This window comes from Pan troglodytes, chromosome 17, assembly GCF_028858775.2.
Source record: "Pan troglodytes isolate AG18354 chromosome 17, NHGRI_mPanTro3-v2.0_pri, whole genome shotgun sequence".
Lineage (NCBI taxonomy): Eukaryota > Metazoa > Chordata > Mammalia > Primates > Hominidae > Pan > Pan troglodytes.
Window position 1 is genome coordinate 17,828,645 of NC_072415.2, and position 19,207 is coordinate 17,847,851.

At 40.0% G+C, this 19,207-nt stretch overlaps 1 protein-coding gene across 25 annotated transcripts in view; it reads right to left on the bottom strand.

Moving 5' to 3' along the window:
* Positions 1 to 19,207, bottom strand: part of CEP192 (centrosomal protein 192) — a 133,506-nt gene that overhangs the window by 44,972 nt on the left and 69,327 nt on the right. For 23 of the 25 annotated variants that reach the window (XR_010152010.1, XM_063795894.1, XM_024350963.3 and 20 more), the window contains 9 exons: positions 12,140 to 12,265; positions 11,859 to 12,002; positions 11,674 to 11,737; positions 11,103 to 11,242; positions 10,913 to 11,005; positions 10,238 to 10,356; positions 8,880 to 9,053; positions 7,247 to 7,337; positions 6,907 to 7,083 (listed from right to left, as the gene is read on the bottom strand). Coding sequence is in view for 24 of the 25 variants with exons in the window: in XM_063795894.1 (XP_063651964.1) it covers positions 6,907 to 7,083; positions 7,247 to 7,337; positions 8,880 to 9,053; positions 10,238 to 10,356; positions 10,913 to 11,005; positions 11,103 to 11,242; positions 11,674 to 11,737; positions 11,859 to 12,002; positions 12,140 to 12,265 (1,128 nt within the window). In the remaining variant the exon portion in view is untranslated. The remainder of the gene's footprint in view (positions 1 to 6,906; positions 7,084 to 7,246; positions 7,338 to 8,879; positions 9,054 to 10,237; positions 10,357 to 10,912; positions 11,006 to 11,102; positions 11,243 to 11,673; positions 11,738 to 11,858; positions 12,003 to 12,139; positions 12,266 to 19,207) is intronic. The other 2 variants (XM_063795899.1, XM_063795898.1) reach the window with 1 other exon arrangement.

Consider the following 19,207-nt stretch of genomic DNA (forward strand, 5'->3'; position numbering starts at 1 on the left):
ATCCTAAGCAAAAAGAACAAAGCTGGAGGCATCATGCTACCTGACTTCAAACTATACTACAAGCCTACAGTAACCAAAACAGCATGGTACTGGTACCAAAACAGATATACAGACCAGCGGAACAGAACACAGACCTCAGAAATAACACCACACATCTACAACCATCTGATCTCTGACAAACCTGACAAAAAAAGAAATGGGGAAAGGATTCCCTATTTAATAAATGGTGCTGGGAAAACTGGCTAGCCATATGTAGAAAGCTGAAACTGCATCCCTTCCTTACACCTTATTCAAAAATTAATTCAAGATGGATTAAAGACTTAAATGTTAGACCTAAAACCATAAAAACCCTAGAAGAAAACCTAGGCAATACCATTTAGGACATAGGTATGGGCAAGGACTTCATGACTGAAAAACCAAAAGCAATGGCAACAAAAGCCAAAATAGACAAATGGGATCTAATTAAACTAAAGAGCTTCTGCACAGCGAAAGAAGTTACCATCAGAGTGAACAGGCAACCTACAGAATGGGAGAAAATTTTTTAATCTACCCATCTGTCAAAGGGCTAATATCCAGAATCTACAAAGAACTTGAACAAATTTACAAGAAAAAAACAAACAACCCCATCAAAAAGTGGGCAAAGGATATGAACAGACACTTCTCAAAAGAAGACATTTATGCAGCCAACAAACACATGAAAAAATGCTCATCATCACTGGTCATCAGAGAAATGCAAGTCAAAACCACAATGAGATACCATCTCACACCAGTCAGAATGGTGATCATTAAAAACTCAGGAAACAACAGGTGCTGGAGAGGATGTGGAGAAATAGGAACACTTTTACACTGTTGGTGGGAGTGTAAACTAGTTCAATCATTGTGGAAGACAGTGTGGCAATTCCTCAAGGATCTGGAATTAGAAATACATTCGACGCAGCAATCCCATTACTGGGTATATACCCAAAGGATTATAATTCATGCTACTATAAAGACACATGCACACATATGTTTATTGCGGCACTATTCACAATAGCAAAGACTTGGAACCAACCCAAATGTCCGTCAGTGATAGACTGGATTAAGAAAATGTGGCATATATACACCATGGAATACTATGCAGCCATAATAAAGGATGAGTTCACGTCCTTTGCAGGAAGATGGATGAAGCTGGAAACCATCATTCTCAGCAAACTATCACAAGGTCAGAAAACCAAACACCGCATGTTCTCACTCATAGGTGGGAATTGAACAATGAGAACACTTGGACACTGGGTGGGAAACATCACACACATGGGGGCCTGTTGTGGGATGGGGGGCAGGGGAAGGGATAGCATTAGGAGATATACCTAACGTAAATGACGAGTTAATGGGTGCAGTAAATCAACAAGGCACATGTATACATATGTAACAAACCTGCATGTTGTGAACATGTACCCTAGAACTTAAAGTATAACAACAACAACAACAAAAGAATGGCGATCATTAAAAAGTCAGGAAACAACAGATGCTGGAGAGGATGTGGAGAAATAGGAACGCTTTTACACTGTTGGTGGGAGTGTAAATTAGTTCAACCATTGTGGAAGACAGTGTGGCGATTCCTCAAGGATCTAGAACTAGAAATATCATTTGACCCAGCAATCCCATTACTTGGTATATACCCAAAGGATTATAAATCATGCTGCTATAAAGACACATGCACACGTATGTTTATTGCAGCACTGTTCACAATAGCAAAGACTTGGAACCAATCCAAATGCCCATCAATGATAGACTGGATAAAGAAAATGTGGCACATATACACCATGGAATACTATACAGCCATAAAAAAGGATAAGTTCATGTCCTTTGCAGGGACATGGATGAAGCTAGAAACCATTCTCAGCAAACTAACACAGGAACAGAAAACCAGACACCCCATAAATGGGAGTTGAACAATAAGAACACATGGACACAGGGAAGGGAACATAACACACTGGGGCCTGTCAGGGGGTGGGGGACTAGGGGAGGAATAGCATTAGGAGAAATACCTAATGTAGATGACGGGTAGATGTGTGCAGCAAACCACCATGGCACGTGTATACCTGTGTAACAAACCTGTACGTTCTGCACACGTATCCCAGAACTTAAAGTATAATAAAAATTAATTAATTAATTAATTTTAAAAAGATGAGCTGATGGATGGATATGTGGAAGAAGAAATATAGCAAAATGTTAACTATAGAATCTAAGTGATAGTGTATGCGACTGTTTACTGTATAATCCTTTCAATTTCTCAGTAATTCTGAACCTTTTCATAATAAAATGTTTTTGGGGAAAACTGTATTTATAATCCTCTTAGTGTGCAGTCTAGCCAGTGTCAGAGAAAAGCATGCAAAAGGGACTAAGCTAAAGATAAGAACTCAAACAACTTTTCAAGGACAGACACATTGTCAATGGAGGAAGCAGCACACTAGAGTCAGGCTTGGGGATCCATCTGCTGCTGCTTCCACAGGGCTCAACCCTTGCAGGAAGCAAGCCTTCACAGAATACATCCCATAAATTCGAATGTTAAGGAAAATATTCACCCTGCTGGAAACTTTCCATACTCTTTGAAATGCACACCTTTAAAAATTATCTTTCATTCCTAATTACATGTCGAGTATCCCTTATTCAAAGTGCTTGGGACCAGAGGTGTTCTAGATTTGGGAATATCTGCATTATACTGGCTGAACATCCCTAATTCAAAAATCCAAAATCCAAAATGCTCCAAAGAGCATTTCCTTTGAGCATCATGTTGGCACTCAAAAAGTTTCTGATTCTGGAGCATTGTGGAGTTTGAATTTTCAGATTAGGGATACTCAATCTGTACTAAAATAGGTGGCAAATACTTCCTTGCAAACTTGAAACCATCATAACTTATTCCGAGTTGTTATGTACTTAACTAAAATAACATTTTGAAAAAGTAGTTTCAGGCACCTCATCAGTTTGTACTATCTTGACTTTTAGTACAAGTAAACAGCATTTCAGGCTTGGCACAGTGGCTCACGCCCGTAATCTCAGCACTTTTGGAGGCCAAGGCCGGCGGATTACTTGAGGTCAGGAGTTTGAGACAAGCTTGGCCAACTGGCACAACCCCATCTCTACTAAAAATACAAAAATTAGCCGGGCGTGGTGACGGGTGCCTGTAATCCCAGCTACTCGAGACGCTGAGGCAGGAGAATCGCTTGAACCTGGGAGGCGGAAGTTGCAGTGAGCCGAGATCACGCCACTGCACTCCAGGCTGGGCGACAGAGTGAGATGATGTCTCAAAATAAATAAATAAATAAACAGCATTTAAAAGGGTTTCAGATTGGAAGCTCCTACAAATCCTCCCTCACTCAAAGTGACCTCTGGTAGTTTCAACAGCAAAAATGTTTCTAATTTTTCTTTTTCCATAGAAACGTACGAGTAAATTTTATCAATGAAACTAAATAGCAAAAAACAAGGGAAAAGGTACCTTTGAAAACACTCATTATAAGTATTCTGCCTATATTTTCAAAGCCTAAGAAATCACAAATTACTACAGAGTAACAAGGTTAAGAAAAAAGAATGATTGGCCGGGTGCGTGGCTCACGCCTGTAATCCTAGCACTTTGGGAGGCTGAGGCTGGTGGATCACGAGGTCAAGAGATCAAGACCATCCTGACCAACAATCCCATCTCTACTAAAAACACAAAAATCAGCTGGGTGTGGTGGCACGCGCCTGTAGTCCCAGCTACTCGGGAGGCTGAGGCAAGAGAACTGCTTGAACCTGGGGGGCAGAGGTTGCAGTGAGCCAAGATGCCACTGCACTCCCGCCTGGCGATGGAGCAAGACTCCGTCTCAAAAAAAAGAAAAGAAAAGAAAAAAGAATGATTAAATGAAACAAATCTAACACCATAAATCCACAGATTAAACAGGAAAAACTATTGCTCCTAACCTCAGTGCTACTGAAATGTTGAGCTGTATGATTCTTTGTGGTGGGAACTGTCTTGGGCTTTCTCGGATGTTCAGCAGCCTCCCTGGCTTCTACCCAGTTGGTGCCAGTAGCACTCTTGTCCTGCCCCCAGTTATGACAAACGAAAAATAACTCCAGACTCTGCCAATGTCCCCTGGGGGTAACGCAAGCTCTGGCTGAGAACCACTGCTCCAGATGACAATACACAGAGCTGTTATTAGCACCCTAGAGACTGCACAATACATAAACGTGGGCTCTGCATTCACCCAGACTGAATTTGAACCTTGTGTCTACCACTGACCAGCAAGTAAGATGCATGATAACGGCCACGTATCTCTCTCAGCCTCAGTTTACACATGTGCAAAATGGCAAGAGTAGTAGTATGTCGAATGGTTGTTTCGAAGATAAAAATGTGACAATCCACCATCTTAGTCTGTTAGTGTTGCTATAACAGTAACTATAGACTGGGTAATTCATAAAGAACAGAAATTTATTCTTCACAGTTCTGGAGGCTGGAAGTCCAAGATCAAGGTGCCGGTTTCTGGTGAGGGCTGCTCTCTGCTTCTTTTTGTTTGAGATGGAGTCTCGCTCTGTCGCCAGGCTGGAGTGCAGTGGCGCAATCTCGGCTCACTGCAACCTCCGCCTCCCGGGTTCAAGCGATTCTCCTGCCTCAGCCTCCCGAGTAGCTGGGACTACAGGTGTGTGCCACCATGCCCAGCTAATTTTTGTATGTTTAGTAGAGATGGGGTTTCACCATGTTGGTCAGGATAGTCTTGATCTCTTGACCTCGTGATCCACCTGCCTCAGCCTCCCAAACTGCTGGGATTACAGGCATGAGCCACCGCACCCGGCCGGGCTGCTCTCTGCTTCTAAGATCTCACCTTGAATCCTGCATGTTCCAGAGGGAAGAAATGCTGTGTCCTCGCATGGCAGAAGGCAGAAGGGCAAAAAGGCCAAACTCCCTCCCTCAGGCCTTTTTATAACAGCATTAATCCATTCCCGAGGGCAGAGCCTCATGACCTAAACACCTCCCAAAGGGATCCATCTCCCAACACTGTTGTACTGCAGAGTAAGTTTCCAATACAGAAATTTGGGAGACACATTCAGATTACAGCATCCACTTAGTGATTGAGGGTAGTGCCCAGAATACAATCAACATGGAATAATCAATACATTTTTATTGCAGTCCTATCATGCTTTATGGTATTCAAAACACAGATCATTTCATTTGTTCCTCACAACCAAATTGGCAAGTTGGAACAGCAAGTAGCTTCTGATGAGATGACAGAGGTAAGTAACAGAGACAGGGCTGGCTCCCTGGGTTCTCCTGTCATGTTAACAGCTCTTCCGCCACTCTGCAGGCTACTTTATCTTTACAAAGGCACAGCAATGTTAATACTCTGAGTCTTCTTGTGAAATAATAGCCATATTTATCCATAGCCCACAGGCAAACCCCATCCAGCCCATCTCTGTGAGAGGACAGGGCAGCCATCTATATGGGTAGGAATCCCACCAGGATCCGATTTGTCTTCAAAGGATGTCAAACCCCTGCTTGGTTGATTATTAAATCAAAGGTTCTGCCCTAAATCACCAGAGACTTACTAGAGATTCTTCCTTGAGAACAACCTCAAAATCATGGCTAGTAAACCTAAACAAATCAGAATATATTCAAGAAGTCTGAAAAATACAGCCCATTTAGTCCTCTCCACAAACCAAGCATTATCCTCACACAAAATCAGATCGTCAGAGAGCTTAAAGGCTCTGGCAGTATCTCCTGGGTGCACATGGAAGGACGCCAGTTTTTAAAATGACCACTAACATCTTTAAACAGCTTTGCCCACCCCATCTCATGGGGCCAATCAAGTGACCCCACAGGACACAGAGCTCAAGCTCCAGTGTCAAAGCTGTATTTGTCATACATACCTAATTCTAAAAACTTTTAGATATTGTTAATCTTGTAATTTATCACATCCCCTCTTTAACACTAGGATATAGAACAAAAATTTGAGCCCCAGCCCCACTGCCAAACACCTGTGCAGTTATAAAGCATGCACAACCATGTAGCTGGAGTTTCTTCTGACTGCCTTGCCGTTGCTTCCTTTCCTCTATGATTTATCACTTTTATCTCTAATTGCTTTGAATGTGTCTGTACAAATGGCTTCAAATCCTTTTTACATATTATGCCGGCAATTAAAAAGCATAAAAACTCTTGTCTTGGAGCTGGCAAATTCAGTCAATGGGTATTTGGTATGGTCTAAACGGTGATGTCCCCCCGCAAATTCACATGTTGAAACCTAGTCCCCAATGTGACAGTACTAAGAGGTGGGGCCTTTGGGGAAGTGATTAAGCCATGAGGGCTCCAGCCCCATGCACGGGCTTGGTGCCCTTATAAAAGAGACTGGAGGCAGCACTCTCGTCCTTCTCACCATGTGTGGGGACAAAAAGGCAGAGGGCAACCCTCACCAGATGCCGCATCTGCTGGTGCTCTGATCTTGGGCTTCCCAACCTCCAGAACTGTGAGCAATAAATTTCTGTTGTTTATTATAAATTACTCAGTGGTATTTAGTTATAGCCGACTGAACAGACAGAGACAGTATTTTTGCTGATAATTGAGAAAATAAAATTTAATGGGAAAGTTAATATCTTAAACAGCTCCACATGGATTTACCCAAAGATGTGTTCCTAAAAAGCTGGGTACATTTTAAAATCTCCAAATTAAAATGAAACTTAAAAGCATTAGAAAGACTAATACTTATAGGAATACTACACTGGCTGCTATTATAACTTGCCAATTCTACAAAGCATACAAATTACTCCCTAACTTGTTTGTAAGTCTAGATAATTACATATTTTCACTTATAAAAGGCAGACTGTATAATTTACAACATTAAACCAATAGTTATAAAATGGCATAAACTCCAGGGGAAGGGAAAGGCAATAAAATGATCTTACTGTGAACTTAATGCCTGGTTGTGATCGATTTCCAAGTTGTTTGATTTCTAGTCTAGCCAACATGCAAGATAATCGAGTAGGTGCAAATAATACAGAGATGAAAATGTCTTCCTTTGGGTGAATTCTGATCTCACAGTTACTGGTCAATCGCTGTTCTGAACCAAAAGTGTTCTGAAGCTACAATTTAAAAACAGTTAACTGCATAAAACAAAGCAGTAGCACAAATAAAACATACCATTAACACAGATTCTTAAAAGCTAAATAACACAAAAAGGTCTGCATATGCAAGTGTTCCAGACCCAGACAGAAGACATAACAAGAATCCACGTACTCTACAAACCTGAAAGCAGTCCTGATCTTGTCCTCTAATAAGCAGTCGTAAATGTTGAGTTGTAGATGCAGAATTATTTCTTAAAGCTAGTTTCTGAAGCCTAAAAACAATTAGACATTTTAAATATGGTTTTTCTCCATGGATATTGCTATCATTATAAGAATAAAGCCAATTAAAACCAACCACAATGTCTAGAGATGGACTAACTATACAGGCCATTTCAGTAGCCTGGAATTGTCTCCCCACAGTCCTAGGCTCTACGTTTCTGAAATTGTAGGCTCAAGACTCACCTTACAGAGGCTTTTTGGTTTAATCTCTCTCCAGTTATAGCTCTGCAGCTGACCTTACTATTAATACTATGTGTATAGGTATTATCTGTCATATAAAACATCAATCAATGAAAATCCAGGTGAAGAAATTCATCGAGTCATTAAGTCAATATCACACCTACCTGGAATACCTGGCTCAACCAAGCGAGCTTTCAGGGAAACAAGGGGTCCTAGGCTAAGAGGCTCATTTGCACAAAGTAGTCTTTTACACAGTATATTGAATTAACTCTACTTTTAAAGAAGCTACAATGCAAAAGAATGGACATAAAATAGCACCTGACTGATAAAAACACTTCAATTGTGGAAACTATGTGAATGCTGTCTTCATTGGAGAACAGAGAATACATGAGTAAATCTCTGTTTTACTCAAATTTGGGGAAGATCAGCAGCTAATAAATCAGCAGCTGAGGTCTACGTCTCATCCACCTTGTGTTAAGAGAAACACAGACAACTTTGGCTATTGACATCTCCAGGAAAAGCCTTCCACAGGTACAATGACTGGGGAAGAATTACGTGAAAGAAATATTATTTTGTAAAGTTTTCATTCTCATGTATTTATTTTATAATTTGTAAAGCACTGTGGTTATCATTTTCAAGTATAGAGTTAGTTATCAGATGGGATGGGAGAGGCTAGGTTTCCATAGAGTCATATCATCAGTTAAATGTACTCAAAAGTCAAGAACAAGCCAGTTATTGCTTGAGTGAAGTGTAACTGTTTCTGCCATAGGCTTCTGAGAGATGTTTCTTCCAGAGATACTTTTAAAGATAAACCTGTACAATACAGGGAGTCTCAAAAAAAAACAACAACAAACAATTTTACAGTAAATACTACCTCCCATTTCCTAAGGTACCCCTCTCCCTTCGGTGCTCCATTCGGTGTGGTCGGGAAGTATGACACCCAAGTCTGGTGCATTAAAAACACTTTCATGGGTTTTGCTAAAACCATGTGGTTGTTGACTGAGAAATTTAGATCATTTAGAAGAATGGATGTACTGCATATTCTCTATGCAGCTCTCCATAAATCTCTCTCTCAGCTGGCTTTTGAAAAATACAGAGTGGCAGTGAATTTAAGGGGATACTCCCTCCTCAGCAGTAACTGTATTGTTGGTCATACGTCAGGTGCTCTTTGCAGGACTGGAATATATGTTAAAGAAAAGCTGAATCAGGACACGTGCCCATCTAGGTTTTTCCAGTTCTGCACAATTGAGCCTGAAGAGTGTCTATTATGACAAAATTTTCCTGCAAACATTAATTTGTAGTCTGCTCCAAAATACGTATAAATAGTGGACGATTTGTCAGTCTTTGACACTTACTGTGTTCTACCAAGAGGGACTCCTCCCCAAGCCAGAAATTGTTTGTTGGACAAAATCGATGGAATATCTAAGCAAGGTCCAGGTGACAGAGGTTTACTTCCTGAAGAAATGACTTCGCCTTTTAACACTACTTCATACTGAGGTCCAAATGGCTGCACAAATATTTTCAAGATCCTAAGAAAGAAAGAATTCTAAGTTGAAGGTCCTGTATTCAATTCTTTTCGCAACTATTTCCTATATGTTTCCATTGTCCAAAAGACTGAACTGGGTGCTGGGGATACGATGATATTCCCACCCTTAGAGCTTGTGCTGCAGAGAATACAGACAAGAAGAGAGATGATCACAATGGCATCTGCACAGCGGGGTGTGAGAAGCCATCGTGCTTTGGGAATGCTATTTATGAGACATTTGGGAGGAGTGGAGGAAAGTCTCCCAGAAGGCGCCAGCCCAGGGAGGTTGAGGGCTAGCATTCCAGGCAGAGGCATTCACACTGGTGCAGGCCTGACTCTCCTCTTCTGTAAGGTCACAAGAACAGACTGAGCACACGATAAAGTGTTCTATAACCCAGGCAGGGGGATAAGCCATGTGTGTCTCAGAGGAGAGTGTACTTTAAGCTAGGGTTACGCAAGCAAGCTCAGTACTCACGACAGTGGGGCTCTGACTCTAAGTTGATATTCACTTATGATTTGGGTGCCAAGAAGTCATGGGCTTGGAGAAGAAATGGAGAAAGATATCTTAATAGCTGACAAGGTCAACTAATAGTTTCAGGAGAAAAAGTGAGAAACATCAAATTGATCTTTTATTATTTACTTTTGTCAGAATATACTTGAAAATAGTAATTTATTCATTTCGATTCAGCTGGTTTAAAAGAAGATTTTTAGTCAAAAAAAGAGAAGACAATCTGAACCTAAATGAAAGGAGATTAAACAGAGTCACACCATGTATTAGGTAAGAAATATATGGACTTTGTCATTCAGGCTGTGGAATTTTGAAGCACATGTGAGTGGCTGTTTTGAGAGACAAGTAAAACTGTGTCATTAAAACTTTTTTTTTTTTTTGAGACGGACTCTCTGTCGCCCAGCCTGGAGTGCAGAGGTGTGATCTTGGCTCACTGCAACCTCCGCCTCCTGGGTTCAAGCGACTCTCCTGCCTCAGCCTCCTGAGTAGCTGAAACTACAGGTGCACACCACCAAGCCCTGCTAATTTTTGTATTTTTAGTAGAGACAGGATTTCGCCATGTTGCCCAAGCTGGTCTCGAACTCCTGACCTCAGGTAATCCACCCACCTCGGCCTCCCAAAGTGCTGGGATTACAGGCATGAGCCACTGTGCCCGGTCCATTATAACATTTTTATATTACCTTTCCTCGCAGGCTTCAGGATCCTTTGGAGTAAATGAAACAATAACCTCATGTTCTTCTCCAGGTTTAAGGAATAGATTCTTTGGATCCACTGAAAAGTGACTTCCTTGTTCTGGGACCTAAATATAGTTATATAATCATAATTGAATGCCGACTTACAAAAACGCAGTTTTCGCTCAGTGGCTCCTGCCTTACGTGCATTTCTCATTTACCAGGACAGGTTGTTTGTCCCCTTCTTGTCTGTCATGGTCTCAACTTGTCCTATTCTCTTGGAAAGGATATTTCTTTCTCTTCTACAACAAACCTTATCTTCCACCTCACCCGCAATTTTGGATCACTAACCCCCTCTCATTCACCCTCAGGTCTCAGAAATGATGTCAACGTGTGCGGATCATTCTTCACCAACTCTAACCAAAGGGTGACATGCATGTTTTTCAGGAACTAATCTAAGAACTTGGTTCTCATATTCAAGACACTGAACTTTAAACTTAAAAAGCACCACAGCATATATTTTATGCTATATAACACCCAGTTTTTAAAAACTCTCAGCGATTCTTTCATCTGAGGTTCAGGGCACTCTGTTGGGCCAGGAAGAGCACAACAGCCTGCAGAAAGCAAGGAGCTCTCACAGTCTGAGGAAAGACTATCTTATGGCACTCTCATGGAAGTGCATACCTTGATATCCAAATAAACTTCAATGTTCCCAGCATTTTTCAAAGGTAAGTGCTGCTTTCTTGAGGAAGCCACTTTGGCCAAGAAATGCATCGTCTGGAGGATGGGACAAGACAGACATTTCAACGAACTGTCACAAAGTGAAATCAGCATGAATGAAAGCAGTAACGGCAGAAAGGAGGACTGAGTCTACCTGCAAGTCCCTGGGAGCGTGGATCCTAGCTATTCCTGCTCTTGCTCGGAGACTCACACTTCTAAGAACGGGCGTAGGGTTTGGGCTGTCAACTTCGATATCAACTTTTGCCGAGAATTCTTCTGCTGAGTCCAGAATATCTAAAAAAAAGTTCATTCTTTTAGCTTGGAGACCAGAGAGTTATTTAATTCTAAATGCCATCAGCAGTCCCACACAGTGCCCTTAGGGGCAATAAGAAAATTTAGGCAAGCAGATTTTTTAAAGAGTTAAAAGAGAATAGAAATGAGTGAAGAGAAAGGTGATAAAAGAAAGAAAACATCCAACTGGTAAATGTGATAAGATCAATTAACAGAAAATATTCTAAAAGGTTTTCAGTGCTATCTGCAGGAGTTACCCATACTTACACAGGATTGACCCAAAACAGCATGCCATCTGCCTCAATTTCAAAAAAACATAAAATAGTTGACAGATTTCGAAGTACTGACATTTATTGACAAAGGAAATACATCTCAAATTTGTAGTTTATCTAGCTACAGATTAAAGCAATTCCCACACAGTGTAAACATGATACCTGAAGAGCTGATCTGTTTCTTTGGACTATGGAAAAGAACCCAAATCATCAGAAATTCTGGATCCTATAAAATTAAAAGAAAAATTTGTCTTAATGTAAACTGGTATTAATATTACTATCTTAATGAAAGAAAAGAGGTTTAGAAGCTTAATTTCCTCTTTAATTCTAAGCCAGTTCTCTCCCACCTGTCCATCATAACTAGCAGGCATCATGTGGTTGACCACAGAAGGGCCTGCTAGCTGAGTGACCACATCAGCGCAAGGAGCAACTTCCACAGGAGCTCGGACGGGTTCCTTGGAAAACGTGAAACAGCGCCAGGCTACAGCGTTCTGTTTAGAAATACAAGAATCAGTTCAGTAAAGCCAACAGTGTAATGCTAAGTTTGCTAACAAAATCCTTAAAAAAATGTACTTTCATAAGATCAGTGCATTCTGTAAATGGTTTCTTACTGTATGTTCATACTTACAGCATTAATAATCAGTCTAATTGGCACAGTGGCATGCGTTCGGTTTATCAATTTTAGTGGGAGGGCTTTCCAGCCTCCATAAGTCAAGTCACCAAAATCAAGAATGTCTTTCTTTTCTGTTTCTACCTAATTACCAAAAAAAGGGAATGATTTATGAAAAGCAATATATTAATAGCACAACATGTATGTTCATATCACTGCCATTTCTAGCCACAAATTATGAGTCAGCAGTAAGTAAAACTTAGCTACATTTTCCCAGGCTATTTAACAATTGCTTATTTTCTACAAAAATAAATGTTAAATTCTTCTTTTGAGGTAGTCTACGTACCCAAATATACTACAGAATTCAGCTGCTGTTACTTTGAAAAGACTGTATCTTAAGATGAACTGATATTTTTATAAAATTATAGACCCCTTTTCAATGAGTTCTATTATTAGAATAACAACTTCTCAATTCCTTTTAAAAAGATCATGAATATCTTGGCATTTTCAGATTTAATCTGCAAATGTTAAAATGGTATCAAAACAGACATATCAAAAGTTTAAAACAAGTGTCTCTGATCATGACAGACTCACTTCCCTAAATGCGGGAAACCAACCAAACTCAGACCCCTCACACACCCACATGTGGAAATGTTTGGCAGTACAGGAACCCCCACCGGATATCAAAACTCATGGATGTCCCTGATAGGAAATGTCATAGTATTTGCATATAGCCTAGGCACATCCTCCTGTATACTTCAAACACCTAACATAATGTACCTAATATAATGTAAATGCTATATAAATAGCCATTATACTTTATTGTTAGAGAATAATGACAAGAAAAAAATGTCTGTACATGTTCAATACAGATGCAACTACCCCTTTTATTATTCTGAATATTTCTGATCCAAGGTTAGTAAAACACAAGAATGCAGAACCCACAGATACAGAAGACAGACTGTATTATACACGCACGCACACACACACACACACACACACACAGACGTGCTCACATTTTGTTTTGCTCTAGCCAAACACAAAATAAGTAGAGATCAAAGGCAGACCAGTAAGTAGGAGCTGATTTCCATGGTGGCCCAGAAAGGTCTGGGTTCCAGACTTGCGCTCAAGGTGGTAGAGCTTTAATATGTTCCAGAGAACAGAAGATGTGACTTCAAGCTTGTTGTGAGCAGGGTGAGGCTCGAATGGAATTTGAAATCTGCATATAAAGCCCAGAAACTCAAAGGAATGAACTGAAAAAACTGTCCATATGTCTATGGAGTCAACAAGGAACCTGTCCAGAGAGGGGTGGCATAGAAGATTATTTGCAAGAACATGAAAGCCTACGCCTAGGCCATATGGGACATGGGAGCCCCAAGCTGAAAAAAATCACAAAGGCTTTTAACACCTCAAACATTTCTGCAAAAGTACTCTCAAGGGACGCTTCCAAAGACTAGGACACATCATTGGATTCCTAAAGCAAAAGGCAGCCTCAATGAATGTGAGCTCACATTAAAAATTTTTAAATATCAAAAAATCAGAAGCCACTAGAAGAAAATCAGGAAGACTCAGCAAAAGTAACTAGTAGAAGCGTTAGTAACCCAAGAACTAGAAACATGAAATAAACTTTGAAGTAAATTCACTTTAAATGTAGATAACAGAGTCCGTAACAAAGGGAAAAGCAAGAGATTCATGAAGCAATGGTTAGCAAAAAGATGTATAAATAGCTTGATAAATCTGTTAACAATGTTAATGTTGGGACTGTAAAAATTGTTTAGAACTAAAACATTAGTCAAAGGTAATATGGAAGGAAAAGATGAGCATTTAAATGAGATGCTGTCTTTGTCTTGTTGAAGAAGTTTGCTTTAGTTAGACATCTCATTATTGAAGTTACATATTAATGTTGAAAGTAAACTATTTGAGTGAGTTCAGATGGTAACATGGCATTTTGAATATTGACTTCCTTTCTTGCAGGCTTGATTTGCCTGGTGACCGAATTACTAGTGACTAGTTTACTAACTAGGCCATTCAAGGACGTCGAGTTAACATAAAAGAAACATGTCACCTAAATGCACTTGATGGTGTTGAAATGTCCATCTTAAACTGTGTGATGAGATTAGTTCTAGAGAAGACACCAGGCCAACCCTGTAGTACCCCCAGTTTGTTGCAGAATCTCATGTTTTGGATGTTATATAAGAGTCCTATTTGCCCCAGTTAATTTAACTTTTTTCTGCCTGTCTTGTGGACTGGCTGGCTCTTTTAGAACTCTGTCCAAAGAGTGCATGGAATATAACTTGTAAAGCCTCCCACAACTGCCAGTATGTATGTGTGTGTGTTTAAACCAAATCTCAAAAGCTTACAATAGAGCTGCATAGGAATAGTATTGATTAAAGAATCACAATTGTACACATGAGCACAACTTACGGATTCTAGTTTAGTTCTTTTGTAACTGCAGACTATATTTTTGCTGTTGTTATATTAGAATAATTTTTAAATGTCATCATGAAATAGAAATATGTATTTTAAGCACTCATGGAAAAAATGAACAATTTTTAAATGTGTGTTATTTTCTCCCTAAGAACTGTAAACATTAAACTAAACAAATTACCTATAATGGAAGTGATTAATGACCTCTGAGCAAGTTGGTTTGGCTGGAGAACATACACAAACTTTTATATACCACAGAATGCTATTACACTTGGGAAATTATCTTGTCTAACCTGAATTTACGTCCCATGGTGATAACATGGTATATGTATTGTTATTAAAGTAAGTGACCATGTTTAAAAAAAAAAAAAACAACTATTAGAACTGATTTAAAAACTTTCAGTAAAATTACAGAATACAAAATTAACATATAAAAGTCAGTAGCATTTCTATATGCCAACACTGAACTATGTGAAAAAGAAATTTAAAAAGTAATCCCATTTACAATACTACACATAGAATTAAATACCTAGGAATTAACTTAATCAAAGAAGTAAAAGACCTCTATAATGAAAAGTATAAAACACTGATGAAGAAAATTGAAGAGGACACAAAAAAATAGAAAAACATTCCGTGTTTACAGACTGGAACAATCAACATTGTTAAAACGTCCATACTACCTCACAGAAATAGAAAAACAAAATCTTAAAATTTACATGGAACCACAAAAGACCTAGAATAGACAAGCTATCCCAAGCAAAAAGAATAAAACTGGAGGAATCACATTACCTAACTTCAAATTATACTACAGAGCCACAGTAACCAAAACAGCATGGTACTGGCGTAAAACCAGATACACAGACCAAAGGAACAGAATGGAGGACCCAAACACAAATCCGCACACCTACAGTGAACTCTTTTTTTTTTTTTTTGAGATGGAGTCTCACTCTGTCGCCCAGGCTGGAGTGCAGTGGCACAATCTCGGCTCACTGCAAGCTCCGCCTCCCGGGTTCACGTCATTCTCCTGCCTCAGCCTCCCAAATAGCTGGGACTACAGGTGCCCGCCACCACGCCTGGCTAATTTTTTGTATTTTTAGTAGAGACGGGGTTCAACTGTGTTAGCCAGGATGGTCTCAATCTCCTGACCTCGTGATCCACCTGCCTCGGCCTCTCAAAGTGCTGGGATTACAGGCATGAGCCACCGTGCCCGGCCTACAGTGAACTCATTTTTGACAAAGGTGCCAAGAACATACACTTGGGAAAAGACTGTCCCTTGAATAAATGGTGCTGGGAAAACTGGATATCCATATGCAGAAGAGTGAAACTAGACTCCTGTCTCTTGCCATATATAAAAATCAAATCAAAATGGATTAAAAACTTAAACCTAAGAGCTCAAACTATGAAACTACTACAAGAAAACACTGGGGCCAGGCACAGTGGCTCACGCCTGTAATCCCAGCACTTTGGGAGGCTGAGGTGGAGGGATCACAAGGTCAGGAGATCAAGACCAGCCTGGCCAATATGGTGAAACCCCATCTCTATTAAAAATACAAAAATTAGCCAGGCGTGGTGGTGCATGACTGTAATCCCAGCTACTTGGGAGGCTGAGGCAGGAGAACAGCTTGAACCCGGGAGGCAGAGGTTGCAGTGAGCCGAGATCACGCCACTGCAATCTAGCCTGGGTGACAGAGCGAGACTCCATTTCAAAAAAAAAAAAAAAAAAATTGGGGAAAATCTCCAGGACATTGATCTGGGCAAAGACTTCTTGAGCAATACCCCACAAACGAAGGCAACCAAAACAAACATGGACAAATGGGATTACATCAAGCTAAAAAGCTTCTACCCAGCAAAGGATGCAATCAACAAAGTGAAAAGACAACCCACAGAATGAGAGAAAATATTTGCAAACTACCCATCTGACAAGGGATTAATAACCAGAATATATAAGGGGCTCAAACAACTCTATGGGAAAAAATCTAATAATCCAATCAAAAACTGGGCAAAATATTTGAATAGACATTTCTCAAAGGAAGACATACAAATAGCAAATGGGCATATGAAAAGGTGCTCGACATCACTGATCATCAGAGAAATGCAAATCAAAACTACAATGAAATATCATCTTACCCCAGTTAAAATGGCTTATATCCAAAAGACGGGCAATAACAAATGCTGGTGAGGATGTGGAGAAAAGGGAACCCTCGTACACTGTTGATGAGAATGTGAATTAGTACAACCACTATGGAGAACAGTTTGGAGGTTCCTCAAAAAACTAAAAATTGAGCTACCATGTGATCCAGCTATTCCACTGCTGGGTAGATACCCAAAAGAAAGGAAATCAGTATATTAAAGAGATATGTTTATTGCAGCACTGTTTACAACAGCTAAGATTTGGAAGCAACCTAAGTGTTCATCAACAGATGAATGGATAAAGAAAACGTGGTACATATACACAATGGAGTACGATTCAGCCATAGGAAGAATGAGATCCAGTCATTTGCAACAACATGGATGGAACTGGAGATCATTATGTTAAGTGAAATAAGCCAGGCACAGAAAGACAAACATCACATGTTCTCACTTATTTCTGGTTTCTAAAAATCAAATCAATTGAACTTACAGACATAGAGAATAGAAAGATGGTTATGAAAGGCTCAGAAGGCTAGGGGTTGGGGGTGAGGTGGGGATGGTTAATGGGTACTAAACAAATAGAAAGAATGAATTAAGACCTACTATTTGACAGCACAATAGGATGACTATAGCCAATAATAATTGTGCATTTTAAAATAACTTAAAGTATGTAACTGGATTATTTGTAACTCAAAGGATAAATGCTTGAGGGGATAAGCTATTCTCCATGATGTGCTTATTTCACACTGCATGTCTGAAACAAAACATCTCATGTACCCCATAAATACATACACCTATTTAGGTACCCACAAAAAATTTTTTAAATAAAAGAAAAATTTTAAATTAAAAAAAATTCCATACCACTCCAGAATGATTAAAAAAAAAAAAATCTAACAGTACCAAATGTTAGCCATAACAGGAACCTGCACACATTTCTTCTAGGAATGTAAGTTAGAGAGCAAATTGGCAATATCTAGCCAAAATAAAGGTGCATACACTTTAAACTGTAACATTTGTATTATGTACCTGGGAGACGCTTTATCACGTTGAGAAAGTAATCTAACAGTTTCTATGCATGTGGCCTCTATATAAAATTCCTGAATGCTCTCTCACAGGGAATGTTGTTCCCTAGTCAAATCCTACTGAACCATCAGGGCCTAATTCCTCTAGTTCCACTCCTCCAAGAAGGCAGCTTTTAACTGGCTTAACACTGAACTATTCCCTACACCAGTGATTCCCAAACTTGTCTGTTTGTTGGACTCAAAGCTCAGACACAGACATCAGTAGTTTTTGAAGTTCATCAGGTGATTCCAATGAGCACACCAGTAGGGAACCACTGCCTTCTACTACCAAACACCACTGATATATGTGAGCCGCTCGGGACACAGCAATGCCAAATATTGCATAAATGTGATTTATCATGTCTGCTACAGAAAGGTAAACTGCTTAAAGGTAGGCTCAACAGTCTGATATAGTGAAATGTATTTAAATGCAGGAGGTTAATAACACCAGTTCTCAGTGGTTCCTACCAGGGGTGGCTTGACCATGTTTGGAGACGTTACTGGTTATCACAGTGGGGAAAAGGGTATTACTGACACCCAGTGGGTAGAGGCCAGGGCCGCTGCTAAACATCCTACACTGCACAAGACAGCCTTTCCCACCCTCAAAAAATCTTCTAGCCCAAAATGGCAGTAGTGTTAATGCTAAAAATCCTTGACCTAAAGAAAAGCAAGCAGAGCAGAGCTGTCTGAGAAGTATATAAAATGGCACTTAGCCAAAAAGAAAAAGATCACTAAAAGTTTATAATATGTGCAAATATCAACACAAGAACACAGGAACACAAAAACATGGAAAAAAAACTTTATAAAGAACATTTCCAATCAAATTCCTCCTCCATGCCCTAGAAAATAAAGTCGTTGAGCTAGGTTACTAAGCATTCCCCTAGAGAACGTGTACTGTGGGGAAAACACTGGTGATTCTCACCCATCTCCCAGAGTGGCTGCCCTGTGTCTCATCCCCAACACCTACCTCTAAACTGCAAGTCACAGTTACAGCTTTGTGGAATAAAAAAACTAATTAACTTTTTTTTCAGGGAGAGACTTGCTCTGTTGTCCAGGCTGGAGTGCAATAGCGTGACTTCAGCTCACTGTAACCTCCGCCTCTCAGGTTCAAGCAATTCTCCTGCATCAGCCACCTGAGTAGCTGGGATTACAGGCGCCCGCCACCACACCTGGCTAATTTTTATATTTTTACTAGAGACAGGGTTTTGCCATGTTTGCCAGGCTGGTTGCTAACTCCTGACCTCAGGTGATCTGCCCGCCTCGGCCTCCTAAAGTGCTGGGATTACAGGCATGAGACACCGCATCTGGCCTGAAACAACTAATTAACTTTAGGAGGATATCAGTAACATCTGTTAAGTGTGGTTAGCAAAATATGTTAAGTTCAATTCACATATTAGGAAATTAGTTCATTTTTTTTTTCCTTTTAAGACTGGGTCTCGCTCTGTTGCCCAGGCTGGAGTGCAGTGAT